This window comes from Colletotrichum fioriniae, assembly GCF_027942845.1.
Source record: "Colletotrichum fioriniae strain IMI 355084 chromosome Unknown scaffold_4, whole genome shotgun sequence".
NCBI lineage: Eukaryota > Fungi > Ascomycota > Sordariomycetes > Glomerellales > Glomerellaceae > Colletotrichum > Colletotrichum fioriniae.
This window is the reverse complement of record NW_027076840.1, coordinates 155,000-174,375: the sequence shown is the minus strand read 5'-3', so window position 1 is coordinate 174,375 and position 19,376 is coordinate 155,000. Positions and strand designations below refer to the sequence as shown.

The 19,376-nt window shown below is 52.9% G+C and overlaps 2 protein-coding genes across 2 annotated transcripts; one reads left to right on the top strand and one right to left on the bottom strand.

Moving 5' to 3' along the window:
• Positions 1–1,533: 1,533 nt before the first annotated feature.
• On the bottom strand, positions 1,534–3,608 carry CLF1 (NineTeen Complex (NTC) component; the record flags this gene model as incomplete). Its single annotated transcript, XM_053187983.2, has 2 exons — positions 1,534–3,203; positions 3,260–3,608. The coding sequence occupies 2 exons, from the start codon at positions 3,606–3,608 to the stop codon at positions 1,534–1,536; spliced, it is 2,019 nt and encodes a 672-aa protein (XP_053053945.2).
• A 419-nt stretch (positions 3,609–4,027) lies between these two features.
• On the top strand, positions 4,028–5,953 carry PRP31 (U4/U6-U5 snRNP complex subunit prp31; the record flags this gene model as incomplete). Its single annotated transcript, XM_053187982.2, has 2 exons — positions 4,028–4,354; positions 4,454–5,953. The coding sequence occupies 2 exons, from the start codon at positions 4,028–4,030 to the stop codon at positions 5,951–5,953; spliced, it is 1,827 nt and encodes a 608-aa protein (XP_053053944.2).
• Positions 5,954–19,376: the final 13,423 nt, after the last annotated feature.

Below are 19,376 nucleotides of genomic sequence, written 5' to 3'. Positions count from 1 at the left end.
ACGGGAGGATGGGCATTTTGTTATCATGATACTTGGTTGGATATGTAGTTCCCGATTTTATGAGTATGAGATATGATGACCGTTGCGACCCAACCTCCTCACCCGATTCGTCTTTTATTGAATAAGGCTGGGCACCATTTGGTGACTGAACACTGACGCTTTGTGTGACTTATGTGACACGCAACAGACAAATCCCCCGGCAAAAGCGGTCGGGTCCGAAACAGCCCATGCCTCTCCCCCCTCTTACCATGTCTTCGGCAGTGCCTAGGGCCAAAAGCTGCAGCCACCCCGCGAGTAATCGCCTGCTCTCTATTCGTACCGAGAGTACATATCTTGGGCTGCTGCTTCTTCTTTGGTTCACTCGACCAGACCTATCGGAACAGCGAGGCAAGTGGGAGGGAATATGTTCTAGACTGTTCCTCCACGACTCTCCCCCACTCTCCCGTCCTATCATTGTCATGTCTGCTGATATTCTGATAGGCAGCTCTGCCAACTTTTTTTCATGCCTCTTTTAAATTAATTCTAATTTGCCATTTTTCTGCTTCGGTCTCGGTCAAGTTTGGGAAGAATGCATCATGCGGAAGAGATGGGGTGTGGTGGAGGACACATGGGCGGACGTCGCCACCATCCGTCGGCTGATGTTTTGCTGTTCTGTCGTTCAGCCTGTTCAGCCTGTTCTAACTTCTTGGGAAGGGTAAAGAAAGACATGGTGAAGGGAAATCCGATCCGATCCGATCCAGCCCAGTCAGTATGCCATGGTTAGCTTCCCTGCCTCCCCCCGTCAATCAACGTCAAACTGCCGCGGACAGTAACAGTGACTCGTGCCTACACCACATCCCCATTAGCACGGATAGCGTGCGTTGGTTGCTTGACGGCATCGAAAGATGTCGTGTGGTGCCGTGGGAAAGGATGGTGGCGGGTGTGACAGGCGGCTGAGCAATCAAAGAGGAATATGACATCATTGTACATCCGCCGCATTTTTTCTTTCCTGGATTTCCCTCTGTGCCCCTCCCCCTTCCCCCGCGCCTGCAGTCGCTATTGGTGAAGACATCGTCAGTCAGATGACTGGTCTGACATGTTCTATCCCGCCGCCATCGCGATGATGGGCAAGCCCCAAAGTCCAGTACCATAGTCTGCTAAATTGCACCAACTACTAGGTCATCTGTGTTTATTGGCCGGGGCTCGTTGGGTTGGGTGCGAAACTTATACGTTACGTGTCTGGGGCAGGGAGTTGGTAGGTAGACCTGAAGAAGCAAGAAAAGAGAAAGAGTCTCGACTCTCGCATGAAATAAGGTTCGCCGGCTCACCCATCCGGCGGGAGCTTCAGATGACTGGGTACCGGGGATGCCCATGGCGAGACAAGAATAATCTGGATAAGATGAGACATATATTTTGGTCCGAACTCTCTTTTTGATGCTGGGTAGGGCAACTCAAATTTGATTGAAGCTTTGTTTTTGGGTACAATGGGGGTTGCTAAAGAGCATAGAAGTACAAAAAAATACCAAACACCATCTTCTCTTCCGACAGATGATTTTATGCAGCAGCATCTCCTCCCTGCTGCTTCCAGGCTTGCGCCATGGCTAACAAATTCGACAGGTTCTGCGTCTGCTTGTCGTCGGCAGGGAAGACATAGTCGATGTACTCCTCGAAGCTGTCGTCCTCTAAGCGCCTTCTGCGCTTCGTCTTGCGTGGCATCAGCTTCTGCACATTCTCAATCTCGTCGTCCCCGCCGTGTATCCTCTCAAACGACAACCACGCGTTGAGCAGCGTGACCGTCTCCTCCTTGAGCTCCTTGTCGCGCATGCTCTTGTGCGCGCGCTCAAAGACCTTGCGTGCCCTCGCCTTGGCTTCCTTGCTGATCGGTGCCTCCTCTTCTGCTTCTTCCTCGTCCTCGGGTATGTTGAGCTCAAAGTGGGCGTAGCTGATCCAGACCTTGACGTGATCCGTCTTCTCGAGGAGGCGCTCGTAGAGTTCCCTCGTGCGCTCATATTCTTCCTCCTCTTCCTCGAAATCGATGTAGGCCTTCCATAGCAACTCGGGCATATCGAGAACTGGCTGGCTCACGGCCAACTCGAAGATAGCCCGGGTCCGCTCCAAGTCGTCAAGACCACGCTCGAGCTCGGCGAACTTGATCCACGTCTGGCAGTTGGAGGCGTTCCACTCAATGTGCTTCTCATAGAGTGTCCGGCATCGCAAAAACTCAAAGAGCTTCAGTTCCAGCTCGATGTAGCCCCTGAACAGCTTGTCCTTCGGGCACATGCCAATAGCCTGACCCAGGGTCTTGCGAGCCGCCGTCAGCTCACCCTGCCGAATCTCGAACTGCGCCTTTAGCAGCCAGACCTTGGCAAACGTGAATTTCTTGTGGGGTATCAGTTCCAGGCAAACCTTGTAGATTTGCCTTGCACGCTCCATGTCCTTTGCCTGCAACTCCTCAAAGATTGCATAGTTGATCCAGAGGTAGATGTACCGTCTCCAGAACCTCTTCTCTTGCGCCGGTGGTACTTGTGATACTGCCCTCTCGTAGATGTCGCGGACTCTGTCGAGGTCGCCAGCAGTTTCCTCCAGACGTGTGTAGTCGAACCATGTATCGTAGTTCTTCGGGTTCTCTTTGACTTGTGCTTCGTAGTAAACACGGCGTTTTGAAAGTACGACGTCCTCGACGCCATCCTTGTCTCCGAACTGCTTCTCAAAGGTCGTATAAGCCTTGTGAAGGATCATTGATTTAGAGCGAGGAAGGCGATCCAGTGCGTACTTAAAGATCGCCCTCGCTCTTTCGTACTCCTTCAACTTTGCCTCATATCGCGCATAAGCACTAAAGAGCTTCTCGTCCACGAATTCGTCGCCCAGCTCTTCAATCGCAGTACCAAATACATCGCGCACCATGTCACTCGTGCCGAATTCCTCCTCAAATTTTGCCCACTTGATCCAGTTTCGAGGTTCCGGGTGGACGAGTGTGAATGCTCTGAAGATGTCTCTGGCTCGGTCGAACTCGTTGTATCTCTTCTCCAGCTTGATGTATGCGCTCCACGCAGCTTCGTCGGGCTGCCATTGCATCCAACGGTCAAAGACTTGGCGGGTTCCTGGAACGTTGCCCAGCATCTCCTCCATGTACACATATTTGTACCAAAGTTTATCGACACGAGGTAGTCGTGTGACGGCTCTGTCGAGGAGATTGCGCGCATGATTGATGTTTCGGCATTTCACTGTGAGAAAGTCAGCTGTCTGTCTCGTTGCAGGGCGTTGGGGATGGATTCCATACTCTCCGACTCGATGTATCTGATCCACAACTTGATCTCATTGGGGTGCACATCGAGCGCGCGCTCAAAGATTGATCTTGCGCGCGCAAATTCCTTCTGCTCAAGCTCCCAGTCCGCATATCGCATCCAGTTATTGAGGTTGACTCTATTGCGTCGAACATAGTCTTCGAACTCTCGTCGTTTCCGGCCCTGGAATTCGTGAAGCTCCTCTAGATCGGCGAACCGCTGGGTAGGCGCCTGTAGCGCGACCTCTTGCCGGTCAACAGCCTCTCGTAGAAGTTGCTCGGCAGAGATCTGAACAGGCGCGGCGGCCTTGTTCTTGACCTTCGGGGGTCCTCGAGATGCCTCCATGGTGTCGAGCAAAGTCGAAGTCGGTTAAACTCGAGGAAACGCGCGAAATCGCGTGTAATCAGGATCGCTAGATGTGATGGTACAGAATGACAGCTTTGTATGGGTACTGGCAGGTTGAATCGCGTCACCTTATTGCCCAATTGATGATATTCTGCATCGGTCGCAAACACCAACGATCCATCCTCAGGCGGCAGGCCCAAGGCTGAATGAAGCGTTGGAAAAACGCAGCTCTTATCGGCACCAGCCACTCCGATAACGAGCTTCTGTGGCTTAGACCCACCCGTCACGCCAAAACTTCCGTAGCCTCGCGAGGCTTCCATAACTTTATATCTTCCTAACCTTACAACTTCGTCACGCCGTGTTTCTTTCCTAGGCGATTTTACGATCCAAGAGCTACTTCGGTAGGTGCGTCTGGCAACATGGCGACTCTAGCAGATGAGCTGCTGAACGATTTCGAGGACTCTGGCTCGGAAGCAGAGGAGACTCAGCAAGACAATGATCCCCTAGGACTTGATCATGCGCCCGAAGCGAGCGGTCGCAAAGCTTCGGGCGGTATGGATCTGGACGATGACCAGAGCGAACCCGAAGACCGAGATGAAGAAATGGGTGGGACGCCAAAAGGTGCTGTCGACCCTGTCGAAGATGCAGAGGATACAAAGGCAAAGGTCGAGAAGATGCAGTTGGGTGGAGTCAACGATGTTCGCAGCGTCGCGAGTCTTATGTTAAGTTTGGAGCCGGTATTAGAGGTAAGTGAAGCATCCGAAGACACGACTAGCTTGGTGGAAGCTGTGTTTACATCGTCTCTTGGGAGAACTAGCCCTAACATCGTCACTCGAACGCTACAGAAAATTGCACACTACCAGTCGCAACCGACTCCTACACAACTGCTCGGCAATATCGAAGACCATCCCGAATACCACCTCCTGACGCAATCGAACAGTTTGTCGACTCTCATAGACAGCGAGATCGTCTTGGTGCACAAGTATATCAGAGACCACTACTCAATACGATTCCCAGAACTGGAGACGCTCATCACCAACCCGCTGGAGTATGCGAAGGTCGTCGCGATCTTGGGCAATGGGCCGCTTGATTCGGAGAGTATCAAGAAGCTTCAGCACTCAACGGACAATGTCCTTCAAGCTTCCTTGAAATCCGTCCTCGACGGCCCATCCCTTATGATCGTCACAGTGGAGGCTACGACAACGAAGGGCAGAGACATGTCGCAAGAAGAACTGGAGCGCGTATACAGAGCCTGTGAAATGGTCATCTCCCTGGACAAGGCGAAGAAGACCCTGACGGGCTATGTCCAGTCGCGCATGAACCTCTTCGCGCCGAATTTGACTGCTATGATCGGTTCTCTGACGGCTGCTCAACTGTTGAACGCCGCCGGTGGCCTGACTGGCCTATCGAAGACGCCCGCGTGCAATATTGCAGCGTGGGGTTCGAAGAAAGGTGCTGGTGCCGCGGGCTTAGCTACGAACATCGGCGTCAGGCAGCAGGGTTTCCTCTACCACTCACCCATCATTCAAGGCATTCCCAACGACCTTAAGAGACAGGCTATGCGCATCGTATCGGCCAAGTTGCTGCTCGCTGCCCGCGTCGACAGAATTCACTCCAGCGCCGACGGCTCGACGGGCGAGGATCTGAAGGAGCAGTGCCTCACAAGACTCGAGAAGCTCACGGAACCGCCTCCGAACAAGGGCCCCAGAGCTTTGCCGGTACCAGATGACAAGCCCTCCCGCAAGCGTGGTGGTAGAAGGGCAAGGAAGGCCAAGGAGGCTACGGCCATGACGGAATTGCGCAAAGCCCAGAACAGAATGGCCTTTGGCAAGGAGGAGCGCGAGGTCGGCTACGGCACAGGGGAGACTACTGTTGGCATGGGTATGATCGGACAGGGTAACGATGGCAGAATTCGCAACCTCCAAGTCGATCAACGCACGAGGGCCAAGCTCGGCCAGAAGAACAAGGGCTGGGGCGGCGCAACGCCCATGGGCGGAGCGGCGTCCTCGCTCAAGGGTTTTGGACAATCAGCAAACTCCAACATTGACCTACGCGGCAAGGGCCTGAGGACGTCAGGTGTTGGCACATCGCTGGGCGCGGGAGCGGGCACGGCATCCTCGCTGGCCTTCACGCCTGTACAGGGTCTGGAGCTCGTCGACCCCAAGGTCCAGGCTGAACTCAGTCGCAAGAGAAAGGCCGAGGAGGACCGGTGGTTCAAGGGTGGCACTTTCACTCAGGTCGCGGGCTCGTCCAATGATGGCTTCAAAAAGCCAGACTTGCCTCCCAGTAAGAGGGTTGATACCGGCGCCGGCAAGATGGGACCTCCTCCTCCGAGGAGCGGCTGAGTGAGCCCGCCTAGCCGACGTGATTGTGGCAAGAGCGGAGGATGTTCACGGTGTCAAGCAGGGATTCAAGAGTTTGGGAGAAGAAAGTCTACAAAGCATATCTCTTACCCGAAAAGCTAGCTCCGGCAGAAGAAAGGGAAATGGAGGGGAAGGGGGGGTGGTTGTTTCCAAGTTGTAAAAACGGGTTCCGCGGCTGAGCAAGACGAAAATGATCACTCGACTGGCGGGAAACGGCGTGCGGCGTTTTGGGGAGGTTTTTCCAATATTCGAGTCATCGAATCAGTATCAGTAGCAGCATACCATTTAGGCATTCTAGGGCGGAGAATGGGAAACGAGACGAAATTTTTGTACCATTGCTCAACTTTGGGATGCTGTTCTTCTGTACAAGGGGGGAAAAGGAGTGGCCAAAAACGGTCCAGGTACGTTTGTCCGTTCCTCACCATGAAGCAAAGCCCACGATTGCCGGCGCATTGCCGTTTCTACGTCTTGTCGGCAGTTCTTCATCTCGGCTTCTCTGTGCGTGTGCGCGCGCTCGCGTGTGATTGTGTGGTGAAGAAGAGGAAGAAGAAAACTTGAGACGATGAGAACAAGATGTAGATTGGGAATCGCATGTCATGTATGTAATAGCCCAACGGCCGTGTCGATCAAACGTCTTTTTTTGTTTTGGGGTCCCAATTCTCGCTCTTCAGTAAGCTATCCGTAAAAACTCCCCGTCGTCTCCCCGTGTGCTATATCCCCTTTACCAAAACGCCAACGTTTTGTTCCCTTTTTTCTTATAGTTCTTCTGGTTCTTTACCTTGCCGTCGTAAAAAAAAGAAAAAAGCATGATTTCGCAGAAACGTCTTTGCGGTTCATGCCAAAAAAAATTACTATGTTTCTTGGCTCCTTTGAAACAACGTTTGCTTTGGGGGGGCCTCATCACCCGCCCAATCTTCACGACCCTTTGGTTCGAAGGGGGGAACGAACCGTCGATCGTCATCCGTGCCTCGAAAAGTTGAAAAGGTAACGAACGTGCTCGGGCAGCGTGGCAGCGTTTGTTGGGCGAGCAACGCATCGCAACGCAAAAGACTTGGGTAAAGGAAAAACGCTCGTCCCTTTCTTCGAGAACCACGCGGAAGTACAGATATCGGAAGGTGGATGGAAACAATTAGGCACGGAAAAACAATAAAGAAAAAGAAAGAAAAAAAAAGACCACGAGGGGAAAAACCGTCGGCAGGTCGAGAGTCTAATTAGACAAGAGGAGGGCCGTGATGGCCTTCTTTTGCCCTTTTGGCCATGCCTGTTGGGGTCTGGGCTCACCCAAGGGAAGAACGTTTCCTCTGTGCACACACACATACACACATCGTCGTCTTTCCACACGTCTTTGATGTTGGGCTCATCCCCGTCACCCACCTATCAAGAGCATGCCGCTTTCTGCCGCTCGAGATCTTTGAGAACAAGACTTTTGTTTTTTTGGCCCAAGGTTCAGCTATTGTTAGGTAGGTTCTGCATTGAAGAGCTCGCTTACCATTTTTCTTTGGCTCCAAGCTCCCCGAGTGTCTCCCTTTCCCCTCACACACCCCACCGTTTCTTCGCGAAAGCTTTCAATTTGGAGTACCCAAGGGCCGCGACAGGCTCGAATGGGGGCCACGAGGCGACGATGCCCATGAAATTGAGAACAGACGGGATGCATCGTTTAAGGGAATAAGGAACCTTCTTTGGAGGTCACCTTACACAGGATGAAGCCCGCCCATCATCTGTGCTCATACCTACTTACCTTGACGAGAGGTAGGGCCACCAGCTCACGCGACCACGCCGCGCAAATATTGAACGCCCGAACCCGTCGTCGTTGCGAGGCTTTCTAGCATTCGACTGGACCAGGATTTTCCGGGGTATCCCGCTATGAAACGCCGGTATTGGAACCTCAAGTCTAGGCTTTTCTCTGCCCTCACGTCCCCCCCAATCATGGCGTGACTTTGTTGTATCTGTATAGTTTTTTTTTTTTGCCCCTTTCTTTCCTTTCTTTGGCTTTTTCTCGTCAAAGGTTCTATACTGGACCCCGAGGATCCCGGAGTCGATTCCGACGGGCGAGCAGTGATCACGCCAGGCACAGATCGACGGTTGACGATAGAGTTCGAAGCAACGTTGACACGAGCATTGCTTGACGGAAGCTCTGTGGGTTTGTACTCGCACATCCCCGAAAATTACGCATTTTTTTCGGCATGCCAAATATTGTCTCTTCTCGGGAAGGCGACCCTATTCTTCTACCAAGCCCGGAAGGCAGTTGTCATTGTTCTGAGTTCATTGGCGCAATGGGTGCAGATCTCAATTGGGAGGGGTGTTGCAAACTTGCAATGGGCTTAGCAATGCGCCTTTCGTGCCTGGAATAATGGGCTCATGTTTCGGTTCGCTGTAGCCCCCGTTGGCCCAGCAGTAATGTTCTGTCCGTAGCACCTTACTGTATTCGTACAGAGTACACCGTAGGGCCCGTCGGGAATATCGTCCGCGGCCGAAAGACAAGCGGGGCCGGTAACGCATGCCCTCTGCCACAATGACGTACCGCTTACCATGACACGAGGGTTGCCAAAGCCGGAGTTAGGTCCCTTGAAAATCTATAGGTTGTTACCCTTAGTATGAGTGGGGAGTCAGGATGCAAGCTGCAAGCTGCACTCCGAATGCAGTCCGTACAGCAAACCATGATCGATAGAGGCCCAGAGGGAGGGGGGCGCTGCCTCACATGGACAGAGTCCCCGCCCCGGTGAGCTTTGCGAGGTCCCTGGAGTTTTCTGTATCTGTATCTGTACCCGCATCGTTCGCAAGGGTCTGAGGGAAGGGGAGGGGTTAGACCGGACAAGAGCAGAAGAGGGGAAGAAAGGGACCAAAGCCCATCACCCTCGTATGTTTGGAAGCACCCATCAGAGGAAAGAAAAAAAAAAGAAAAAACAAGAACAGGCATCTTGTTGGTAATCTCTTGCCGACTGTGGCTTGTCTCATCACCTTCTCTGGCAACATGGACGTCTTCTCTTGCATCAGCACATCAGCATGGACCCCAAAATCCCATGGTCTGGCAGTTCGCTTTGATGGCACCTCCGAAATTTGACTTTGTGGCTGCAGTTGGACCCCATGTTAAGAGGACGGTCCAGAACTTCAGGGACCAGCGGATCGTCCTGATAAACGCAGGGGAAGCCCCCAGTACGGATACGTGTAGCAGGCGACTTGTTCCCCAGAAGACCTCAGGCAACAAGGGACCAAGTGCACGAGGAAACAGGCCTGACAGTACGTACCAAGGATACATAACCTCACACAGTCAATAGGCTACCAGGGTCAGCAAATTCATTCCCCCGATAAAAGAATGGAAAATTTGCCAGACAGCGTTCCGTTGGTTGACTGATTGGAATTAAACCTAGTAGTCTAGGGGTCCGTTATCGTTGATCTCGTGTCTTGCCGACCGCTCGAAGGGTTCTCTGTATAAGACTTGGGCCCAGGAGTGTTTCCTTAGATTGGGCGGCGGGCCAATATTCCGAGCTCAGGACTTTGCCGTTCAAGTACCCTAAGCTCGTAGACCGCGCTTGAATTCGAATCGAGTCTCCGAGGCAAAAAGGGAAAACGAAGAAAGAAAGAAACCGAAAGACAGGCCACTCGCAAGGGCCCACCTGCCAATGACCCCGTCTTCGGGGAAGACGTAGGGATGAAAACTCAATGACGTGAGGGTGATGTTGGGTTATATTGGTCCCCAGCCGGACTGCGGGGAGGCACCCTTCTTCCCCGACCAACTGGACCCGGCTACAGCGTTAAGGGATGGTGCTATAACGCAAGCTGGTTGGATGAATGGAAGGCAAGGTGGAGAAATAAGTACACTCGAAACGCAGGCAGAAAACGGAGAGAGAAACGTGCATTTGCCGAATTGAAGCCCGCCCGGAGACTGAGAGCACGCTTTGTTAGAGGTTCCGAGGAAGAATAGCGTTTCCAGGATAAATCGAAACAGGACGCTGAATCGTTAACCGCGATCCTGTTGGGGGAGCAGAAAGACAGCATACTCGGCCACTGAAGCGACAATGAAGGCGAAGAGACAATTGAGACAATCATTGCGCGGTACAACGTGTCAGCTAGCACCTGCAATCAGTCAATACTCAATGCGAGTTACACCGGGACACCACGCAACCGTGATCGTAGGGGTTGCGCGTAAGGAAGCAACGAACCTGTTTTCTCTCTGCGCCCGCGCTGTATCTGAGTTATAATTCGTACGTCTGTCTGTATATGCTTAACCCAAAGGAAAAGTCAACCGTCAGGGTGCAGGCATGATCGCGCAGGGCAAGCCTAATACGGTTCTTCTGTCACTCTCTGTCTGGTTGGTCTGTCAGCAAGGCACACAGCAAGGAGCGGATAGCTGTTTAGATGCATAAAATACATGGAGCTACCTTACCTTAGGTAATGAAGCTCCATCCCGCGGTGGGGAGAGGTGCCGCTTTCACAGTTTGCCGGTGGAGTGGGATAGGATTGTGGACTCGTCTAGGCCTTGCCAAGGGGCACCCGATGTATCCGCCCGGCACCACGGCGTGGTTGAAACCAGGATAGGGTAGCTGCGCTAGGTGCGTTGGAAGGCTGCGGACTCCCATGTCCCTGTGGTATTTCTGGCACGAGTGGAGCTGTCGCGACTGCGCGAAAGAGAGAGAGAGCGAGGGGCGGCAAGAAAGTTTTCGTCTTCGGGGATCAGATGTGTTGCGAGAGACCCATGTATCCGTACCTACGTCACTCTGGCGGTTGAAGGACGACAAAGGACCCGCCGAGAGTGACGGGTATGGAGCATGGAGTACGGACCGTGGAGGAATATGGACCTGAAGGCTGAAAGGTACTCAGTAACCATATTTTGATCTTCAGCAATGGGGCGGTCATGGTGACCACGGTGCTGTCTCGAGGAATGAATGAACCAATGCATTGAAGTGAAATACCTATATCAGCTGTCCTTTCTTCGCGCCTCACATTCAATTGGTGTCGAAGGAACCGTTGCCCTGTGTACGCCTCAACGCTCCAGCTCTCGAGATGATTGTCTGCAGCAAAGCAAGCCCATATTCCTGTCTGTCTTCGCAGAATGCTTGAGAATGTGCTGTGTATTCGCATGCATTAAATGGTGCAAATGCAGAGGCTTACCGTACCGGAGCAGGCACTCCGGAACATGTGTGCCTGTCAATCGGGATCGGTGATCGGTGATCAGTTGTGATCAGGCGGAATATTCTGCGGCTGGTGCGACGTTATCTTCAGGGTCTGAATGGTGCATTAGTTAGGTTGGGCTCCGTCAAGAGTAAGACTAACAGCGAGGGACCTTGGTTCGGTACCCTAGGGGTCGTGATCGTCGATCTAGTGTACATACATTAGAGCTGAGGATGGATGTGGGGAGAGGAGGAGGAGGAGGAGGAGGAGGAGGAGGAGTGCAAGACTCGAGAGTCAAGAGTGCGCGCGCGCACACCGCACACCGCACACCGCACGCCTAGCGTCCACAGACGTTCTCCAAGATATTGGACGGGAAAGTAAAACGGGGCGCAGGTTTGCGGGGCTGTCGGGTTGGACTTGCACCCTTAAAAACGCAATGTGCGAACTGTGAAGTATCCGTATTCGTACTAGCCAAGGAGGTACCTCAGAATTTTGCTTACATGACATAGGTACAATGGCTTATCTGAGTGCGCAGTAGAAACGCCCGCGAAAGACGCGACGGAATCCAATCCGAACGGTACCTTATCAGGATCACCGCAAGAATACATCCGTACCTGAACCAATTGCACGGCAAAGAAACTATTACCCACGTGGAAATGGTCTTACAATAAAGATAAAATCGTAGGAGACTGGCAGAAGCGCACAAAGGGACAGGAACGAAAATACCTTCAACTCTAACAAGAATACTCATGACAGTCGCAGGAGACTGAGGCAATAGAGGTGAGGGATAGAGGGGACGCTCACGCCAGTGGGTAGATAAGCAGGGCACCCGTGGCGCATGATTGACGGTAAACGGACTGGTGTGGGTTCCGTGTCTGCAATGGTTGAACGGCGCTGTCCGACGGAGCAGCTAAGACCCTGGAGATCGGAAAATACCAAATGATGCACCATGCCTACCTCAGCCATCATTGATGAGGGACAAGTCACCACCACATGGGATTGTAACGTGTGGCACCCTTGTTCGCTCTCCGGTGATTGCGCCACAGGGACGTGGAGTATCAGAGAAGTGACGGGACGGGGGGAAGTGAGGCACAGGAAGAAGGACATGAGGAGAAGAAGAGCAGATGTAATGGATAGTTGCATATCCGCACCGACAAAGTCTACCGAAAAGGACCTCAATGTGCACTGAACGTGGAAAACGGACACATGATAAGGTACGGAGCACCTCACAAGCGGATATTAGGATCAGAGCCAAAATGGGGTAAGGAACCTCAAGGGCAGGAACTCTGGAGCACCATTCCGGATGTCGCAAAGCAGGGAAGAGGGGTGATGAAGGATGACGTCTACAGCCACCCCCTTCTCACCCCAGCGGGGTACCTCCCATTCAACCTTTTTTGTTATGGTTCCCAAGTATCTGTTCCAAGGGCCCGAAGACGGGCGGTCGGGTGCAGGGGTTATTGAACAATGGCACCTCAGAAGTTCAGAGTCGAGGGGTCCAGCAAGCAACACAACACAACACACCAACCCAACATCAATCAGGTGCAAGGAACCTTTGGTGGGGCCGCACCAGCCCGCCAGCATGCCCAGCCCGTTTTGAGCACAATGGGGCCCCGACGCCTTTTTTAAACCCCGATTCACTGCCATTCTCGAGATCTCGAGGTTCACTGGTGAGAGCAGTCAGCCGTAGGACCCTTCAAACTCTGTGACGCCGCAAAGGGGAGGACAAAAAAAAAACTTGCTTTGCCCAACCCGCCGACTTGTTCCTTGGAATGGCGAAGCATTAGCGCCGCCGCCTTTGGGGCCACACGTCCCCGAAACCCCATCTCCTCCCATGGCAATCGCGATCTGTTTGTTATATGGCGATTGCCATGGCATTGCACTTGCAGTTGCAGACTCTGCTGAACCGCTGAGACTGGCCAGTTCATCTCCCCAGCATCAGCATGCCTCTAGGGTCCTCCTCGTCCCTGATTTCTCGCCCTGCGTCGTGTGCCCTCGCGTAGCCCCGATGCTCTGGAGCTTCCCCTCCGCGACTCCCAAACTTGTCATGTCTGTTCTGTACTTCGTAGGTGTCTTGTCTCGTTGGTTGTTGCGGCATGCACACAAGCTCGACTGGGAGTAACTTTGTACCCGCGGCTTGAAGCTGCCTCTGCCTCACCGGTCTTGAGCTAAAAGCAACTCTGGGCGGTACGTATCTCACAGCCGTGCGTCCAACCCCCCTCATCTTAGGTAATCAGGCTTGTTTTCTTCGGTGCTGGCTCCCTGGTCTGCCCAACCTTACGGATACCTTAGTCCTGAACGGCAGGTGCGTATGGTCCACGTTCCATGAGTTCGTCCACCGGTAGTGCCAGTCAGGGCATTACGCCTCTGCCCACAGCACGGTACCTGGCTGTGACTGCCTACCTGGGCCTACCTATCCGTACGGGAAGCCACCGTTCCCAGTCTCTGGAACGTGCACCACACCGCTTGCGAGGGTTCCGCCTGCCGATTGTCCAGCCATACAGATCTCGACCGGAGAAAACTCCGCTCCTATGCGAACACCAAAAAATAGGACAGCCAAAGGCCGACGTGCTTTTAACATTGCGCACAAACTGATTCTAACGAAACGCCAAATACAAAGCATCACTCGAAGGCCGGCCGATGTATGAGCACACTTCGTTCCTTTCAGTCAATGGTGATTATCGCAGTGATCGTTCCACCTCTCACCTGTTACATTGCGGCAGGGTCACTTACTCGTGGACTTACAGATAAACATGGGCCCCGTCTGCAGCGAGCCACTATCACGCAGTCGCGAAAACGACCAGACCACCAGACCTGGGCCTGGGCCCACGGGGACAGTGCTGTCACGTCACAGCAAAGAGGAGAAGGATTGAGAAAGCATAGTCGAGCTTCATTGAAACGGAGATTGCCCCCTTTTTGCGTCTTCTGACATCACGAACAATGATCAACGAACGCCAGTAAGCGAGCAGATGGTGGCGATGGAAACGTTGAAGAGTCGAGAACGATTTCGCATCAATTCTCGGACATGGCCGATTGCGAAAGCATGCATTTGTGAAAGAATGCCATCCCACTGACCTCGGATTCAAGTTCTCAGCAAGTCAAAATAGAAGATCGGCCCTCCTGCCATGCGGAGACAAACCTAGGCATACGAGTAGCTTTGCAAGGTTGAAAAGTCCCTGACTTGAGATCTTCATAGGGTTATCTGGTGAGTGGTGTGTCTTCGTTCCGCCACTCGGGTGATCATGAAAACCGTCATCTATCCATACTTCATGTGCTTGGCTTTGAAGTTTGCCGATGCATATGACACCCGACGGGAGAACCTAAGAGGGTACGTCGACGGCATTAAGACAAAAACAACCAGGTGGACGGGAATCATTCACTACCAAAACAGTAAGGCGCTTGACGGTCACCCTGGTCTAGCACTTACTGATCCTCACCCGTCTGCCTAAACCTTGCTAGGCAGGCTAGGTAGGTAAGCAGTCGTAAGAAGATGCGCTCGCCGCTGCTAATCCGTAAGGATAGAGCTGTCCACTGCCTAGTCAAGAGCTGCGCGCCAATCATTATCGATAGATGGTGAAAATGTGAGGCCCGCTTACCACCCAAAACTGCATAGCTTGGCTTCCCTTTAGAGCCCAGCCCCGACACTCCAGAACGTTTGCCGACCAACTTCAGTCTTCCGGTACTTTTCAAGTTGTCACGAGCCACAGAGAGAGATCTCGATCGTGGACGATTATTGCCCTTCTCAGCATGGCAAGTGGACCAGCATAAGCAAGCTAGAAGACCCTTCGACGCCACATTACAACCCGTTTCCCACTTGATCGGGAGGCTCATCCGTTCCAATGGCCCTCGTTGATGGGCTGCCTTTGACCCTTACGCCCCTTCTTACTTTTCTTTTCCGGCTTCCTTTCCCCATAGCCTGTACCGTTTCTAGCACAACTCCCTTCCCCTCCCAAACCTGAGATCAGCTCCAGACTTACCAGAACCCTCAGCCCACTTTTGTCGACTCCTCTTGAGTCTTGTCATCTCTCTACACACTAGGAGCCGTGAGGGCTTCCTTTCGGCTGCATATGGTGCTAGCATTGCAAAGATATCGCTGCTAACTTATTTGTCTTTCGGAGATACACTCGCGGAACCCAGTGCTCTTGCCGGTATCTTTCTTTGAGCCACACATCCGGGAGGTTGGACTCGGACTTATTGCTCACAGCATAAGGCCAGGCCGCTGGGCGAAATCACAAGCTTTACCTACTCCTTAGTTGGCAACTAGGTAGCTTGTGACCCAGGCTCGTTTATCAACTGGAAATTGCCAAGGGACTTCTGGAAGGGCGCTCCGGGTGCGATTTGATGACGGTTCAATTATCCAAAGATGCGGCAGCCGTTACAGCATCCTTGTCCACAGCCCCAGCGTAACAACTCGTACAGTTTCCCTTTTCGAGTACGCGAGCCTTGACATTCGGATTGGGTTCAGATCCAGCGATTCGTCCGGAAGCCAAGTGCCTACTTTGCGCTACGTGCCTCTCCCAGATGACCGCCGTTGCTATGCACAACAGTGCTCATGGTGGGAGTTTCTCTCTCGCCGAATTCATCGCATGGTCGATGGTTGTTAAAGCATTGATAAAACGGCTTTAGACTTCCCTTCACGGTCAAAAAAGTCGGGTTGCGGAAGGCTCGGGAAGCAACTGAGTTGACTTTTGGACACTTCAAAGCGCTTCTTCTGTCGGCAGCAGTAGGTACCACGGTCAATCTCTGTCTCTGTTGAAACGAGACTCGACTTTTCTCTCGGTACCTGAGGACGAACGTTGCGAAACAAAAAAACTCGCGTGTCGCGTGGAGTTGACTTGACGCCCGGTCGAGGGGGTTCAGCCTAGAGCTGGAAGTATATTGTTGCCCTGTCGTTCTCTTTTGGTACGGAGTACCTTTTGGGCGGAATGCACGCCCACAGGTACCGCAATGAGCTTGACATAGCTATGACGACATTGCAAGGAGGAAATTTTCCCTCCCCCAAAGGACGTAGTACGTACCAAGGGGGCCCTGCAGAGCGTACACTACATGGGGACTGTGTCGGACGAGGGAGGAGGGGCGTGGGTGTTAACCACCCCTTCTTTTCTACCCTTGCTCGTACCTCACGCCAGCCAAGTTAAGGAAGCATCCTGCTGCTGAAGCCGCGCGAAGTCAGGTACCCCATCACGGAAAGTAGATTTGGGAGCATTGCCGCCTTTTGCTGTTTGCTCTCCGTCTACTACGTACAGAGAGAGGCATGTAGATAAACCGCCATGGCTGGATATTCGACAATAACGAGGCCCGCATGACCGACCATACGCGCAAGTTCCCAAACGACACCTCACAAGAGCAACGTAAACGACCTCGGGCAGGTCTTCATGCTCTCTACCAGCCTACACGCCTCGTTGAGTCGAACAATAGTCTCTCCATAACACGGATCCGCAGCGAGTGGGCAGTCTACTGTTTGTGGATGACCTCGACCATCGAGAGCCTTGCTTCGGCGCCGCCCCAGGCCCAAGCCCTAGGGGGTCAGGGTATGGAGTACGGTTGCTTAAGCTCTAGTCGGGGCTTGAAAGATGAGGCATCGTCTAGCAGCCTCAACGGGCCACTGACGTCACCCTCGCGGACCCTCGGTTCGCGCAGGGTCTCAAATTCCTCTCTCTTTTATTCTTACTCTCCTCCTGGTCCGAGAAATACGGCCGAGTCAGGCGCGTCCACTTTTCCTTCGAGATCGAGATCGTGATCTTCCTCAAGATTCCTGTGCAACAAGGCCCCATTTGGCCCTGAGGAATCGTGTGCTGGACGGATTCGGGAGCACACAAACGACTCATGTTCACCCAGTGGTCAGCTGGGTTGACAGACATGTTGTCACCCAAAGAGCAAACATTGGAAAGAACCCTGAAAATAGTGCTGATTTCAGGAGAGCCTATCTAAAGTGCTCCTAAAAAGGATACGCCGCCGTCTTCAACTCGCTGTGAGAGGCTCCACCAGAGGGCAGTCCTCTTGACCACCGGGGCATTTTGCTCTGGTTCCGTGGCCATGTGAACAACTACCTATTTCAAGACGGCTCAGTCTATAAAGTGCGTACAGTCTCAAAAGAAGAGCATAGGCGGAAAGAGAAGCTCACGAGACCCTGGATGGTGGTTTTGTTGCGCCGGAACTTCAGCTCCTGAGAATTTAATCAAGCTCAGTTCGCAAGTTGATCGATCGTTGTTTAAAAGACGATATAGGGTTTTTTGCCGGCTCAGACAGGTGGAGATGTTGCCAAAAGGAGGAAATGACTGAATGCAAGTCCTGGTCCCTTGTCACCAAGCGAGGCCCGAAAGCAAGGAAGTTGGCACGGTAGGGCAATTGGCATGCGCAATCCAGATCGAAATCGACAGCACAACGGGCCCAGAACAGGATAGAATGACCAGGGAAAAGCCAGCAAGCCAGGCACACACGGTCACCAACAGGCATATGGCCGGCCCAGGAACCGTCTTCTGTTGTCGGTCTGCGTCTCAAGTGCGGCTAGAGGTAGGAGGGGGAGACCGATCGATTGGGATCGGGCCTGGTGTTGGGGAGGGGGAAAAAACAACAACAATACAATACTGCTTCAAGTGATTAAATGGATATAAGAATGGGGATAAGCAACCAGGGGTGTACGATACATAGCAAATGAGAAGAGGGGCCTTGGAGTGCGAGAAGAAGAAAAAAAAGGATATGTGTAAAAGGCGGATAACTTGGCTGCGCATCACCCACTCAGACCATGTCACTCATTCGTAAACTGTCGGTCACGGAAGCAGAAAATCTTGATTAAGTCAAGGAAGCCGAGAACTGCAAGGTAGTTCGGCTACAACGTCTACGAAGGCAAAAGGACATGGACATCCAATAATGCTATTACCACGACAGTCTCTACGGGTAGGGAGAGGTACGGGAAGTTGAGATTTTAGAGATTACCATCGTGCGTACGGAGTAAACTCCCCTCCTCTCCCTCCCTCTCCCTCTCCTTCTCCCTCTGCCGTGAGAGCTTTCTGAGAAATACCTAGGTACCTAGAGAATAAGCCCCGGAAGAGGCCCTAGAGTGTGAGAGCGAAAAAAGAGAAAGAGAGGGGGAGGAGGAGAGTCCACACCTCCCCCACCCCGGGGTGCGTAGCCGCCCGCCGCGAAGACTCGGGGAGCTACCCTGCAGAGAGAATTGGAGCTGGAACCGCTTAGCAAGGGGTGCTCATAACAAAAAAGAGATAGAGAGAGAGAGGTATCCTGGAGAGATGTGGCTCTGATGAGGGGACTTAGGGGTTGCCAAGGGGAGGGGTGGTCTGAAGGAGGTGTCGCACACGGTGGCTACCTTACGACCGGACCTTCCACGCTGTGGCTCCGGCCTTTCCTTACCAGGGTACGTACTTGGCTTGTTCGCACTTATTCTCGACCCCTGCCCAAATCAGGTAGGCTGTCAGGTACGTACAGGTGCGCTACTGCCTGAGGTGCTGTCGTTGTGTCGCTGCTGGGAGGGGAAGACACGTACCGACACCATGACTCCAGTCTCCAGGCACATTGAGGCAAACCTTGGATAGGTAGCTCACCCAAGACCCAAGGTATCTACGCAGTAATACACACCTTGCTGAGGTGCGTCAAGGTACCTCACCTCACTGCAAAGAAGTCTGGTACCTTAACCCACGTACCTTTTGTGGCATCCCGGACAGCGACCACAAGGTGCCAAAGGTGCGCAATTCTCTTTCCCATGCCCCATGCTCCTCTGTGGTCTACCCTATACCCAATTCTTTTCCCCCTCTTCAAACACTCCCATACACTCCTCCACCCCATTCAGCTTTCTGCACACTCCTTCCCTTTCCCTCCATCCATGCCGACCGGCCCAGGTCCCCTCGTTGAGATACTTTGCTTCGGCCCACCCCCCTCTGCCCGCTGACCTCCCGAGCTCCTCTCTGCCTCGATCCGCATCTCTCTCTCTCTCTCTCCTGGCTGGTATAATACTTCACTTGCGCCTCACCCTCTTGCGACTTGTCTAGCTGCACCACTACTTCTCACTTTCCCATCACCAATTGCTCAGCCTCACCTCACATCAACTTTCCGGACCCTTTCCAAATACTACTTCATACAGGCCGACCATCTCAGGCACGACTACATCGTCAATAACCTCTACATTAATCACTAGTGGGAATCAACAGTAGAACCTCGTCGCCAAACACAACACGGACTTGATACTTCTACTACTGCTACTCTATCAAAGAAAACACAAGGGCACATATTCCGCCTTGACTTAAGCACACCTTTTCAACGCGGGTTTATGTCCAATTTCTCCAAA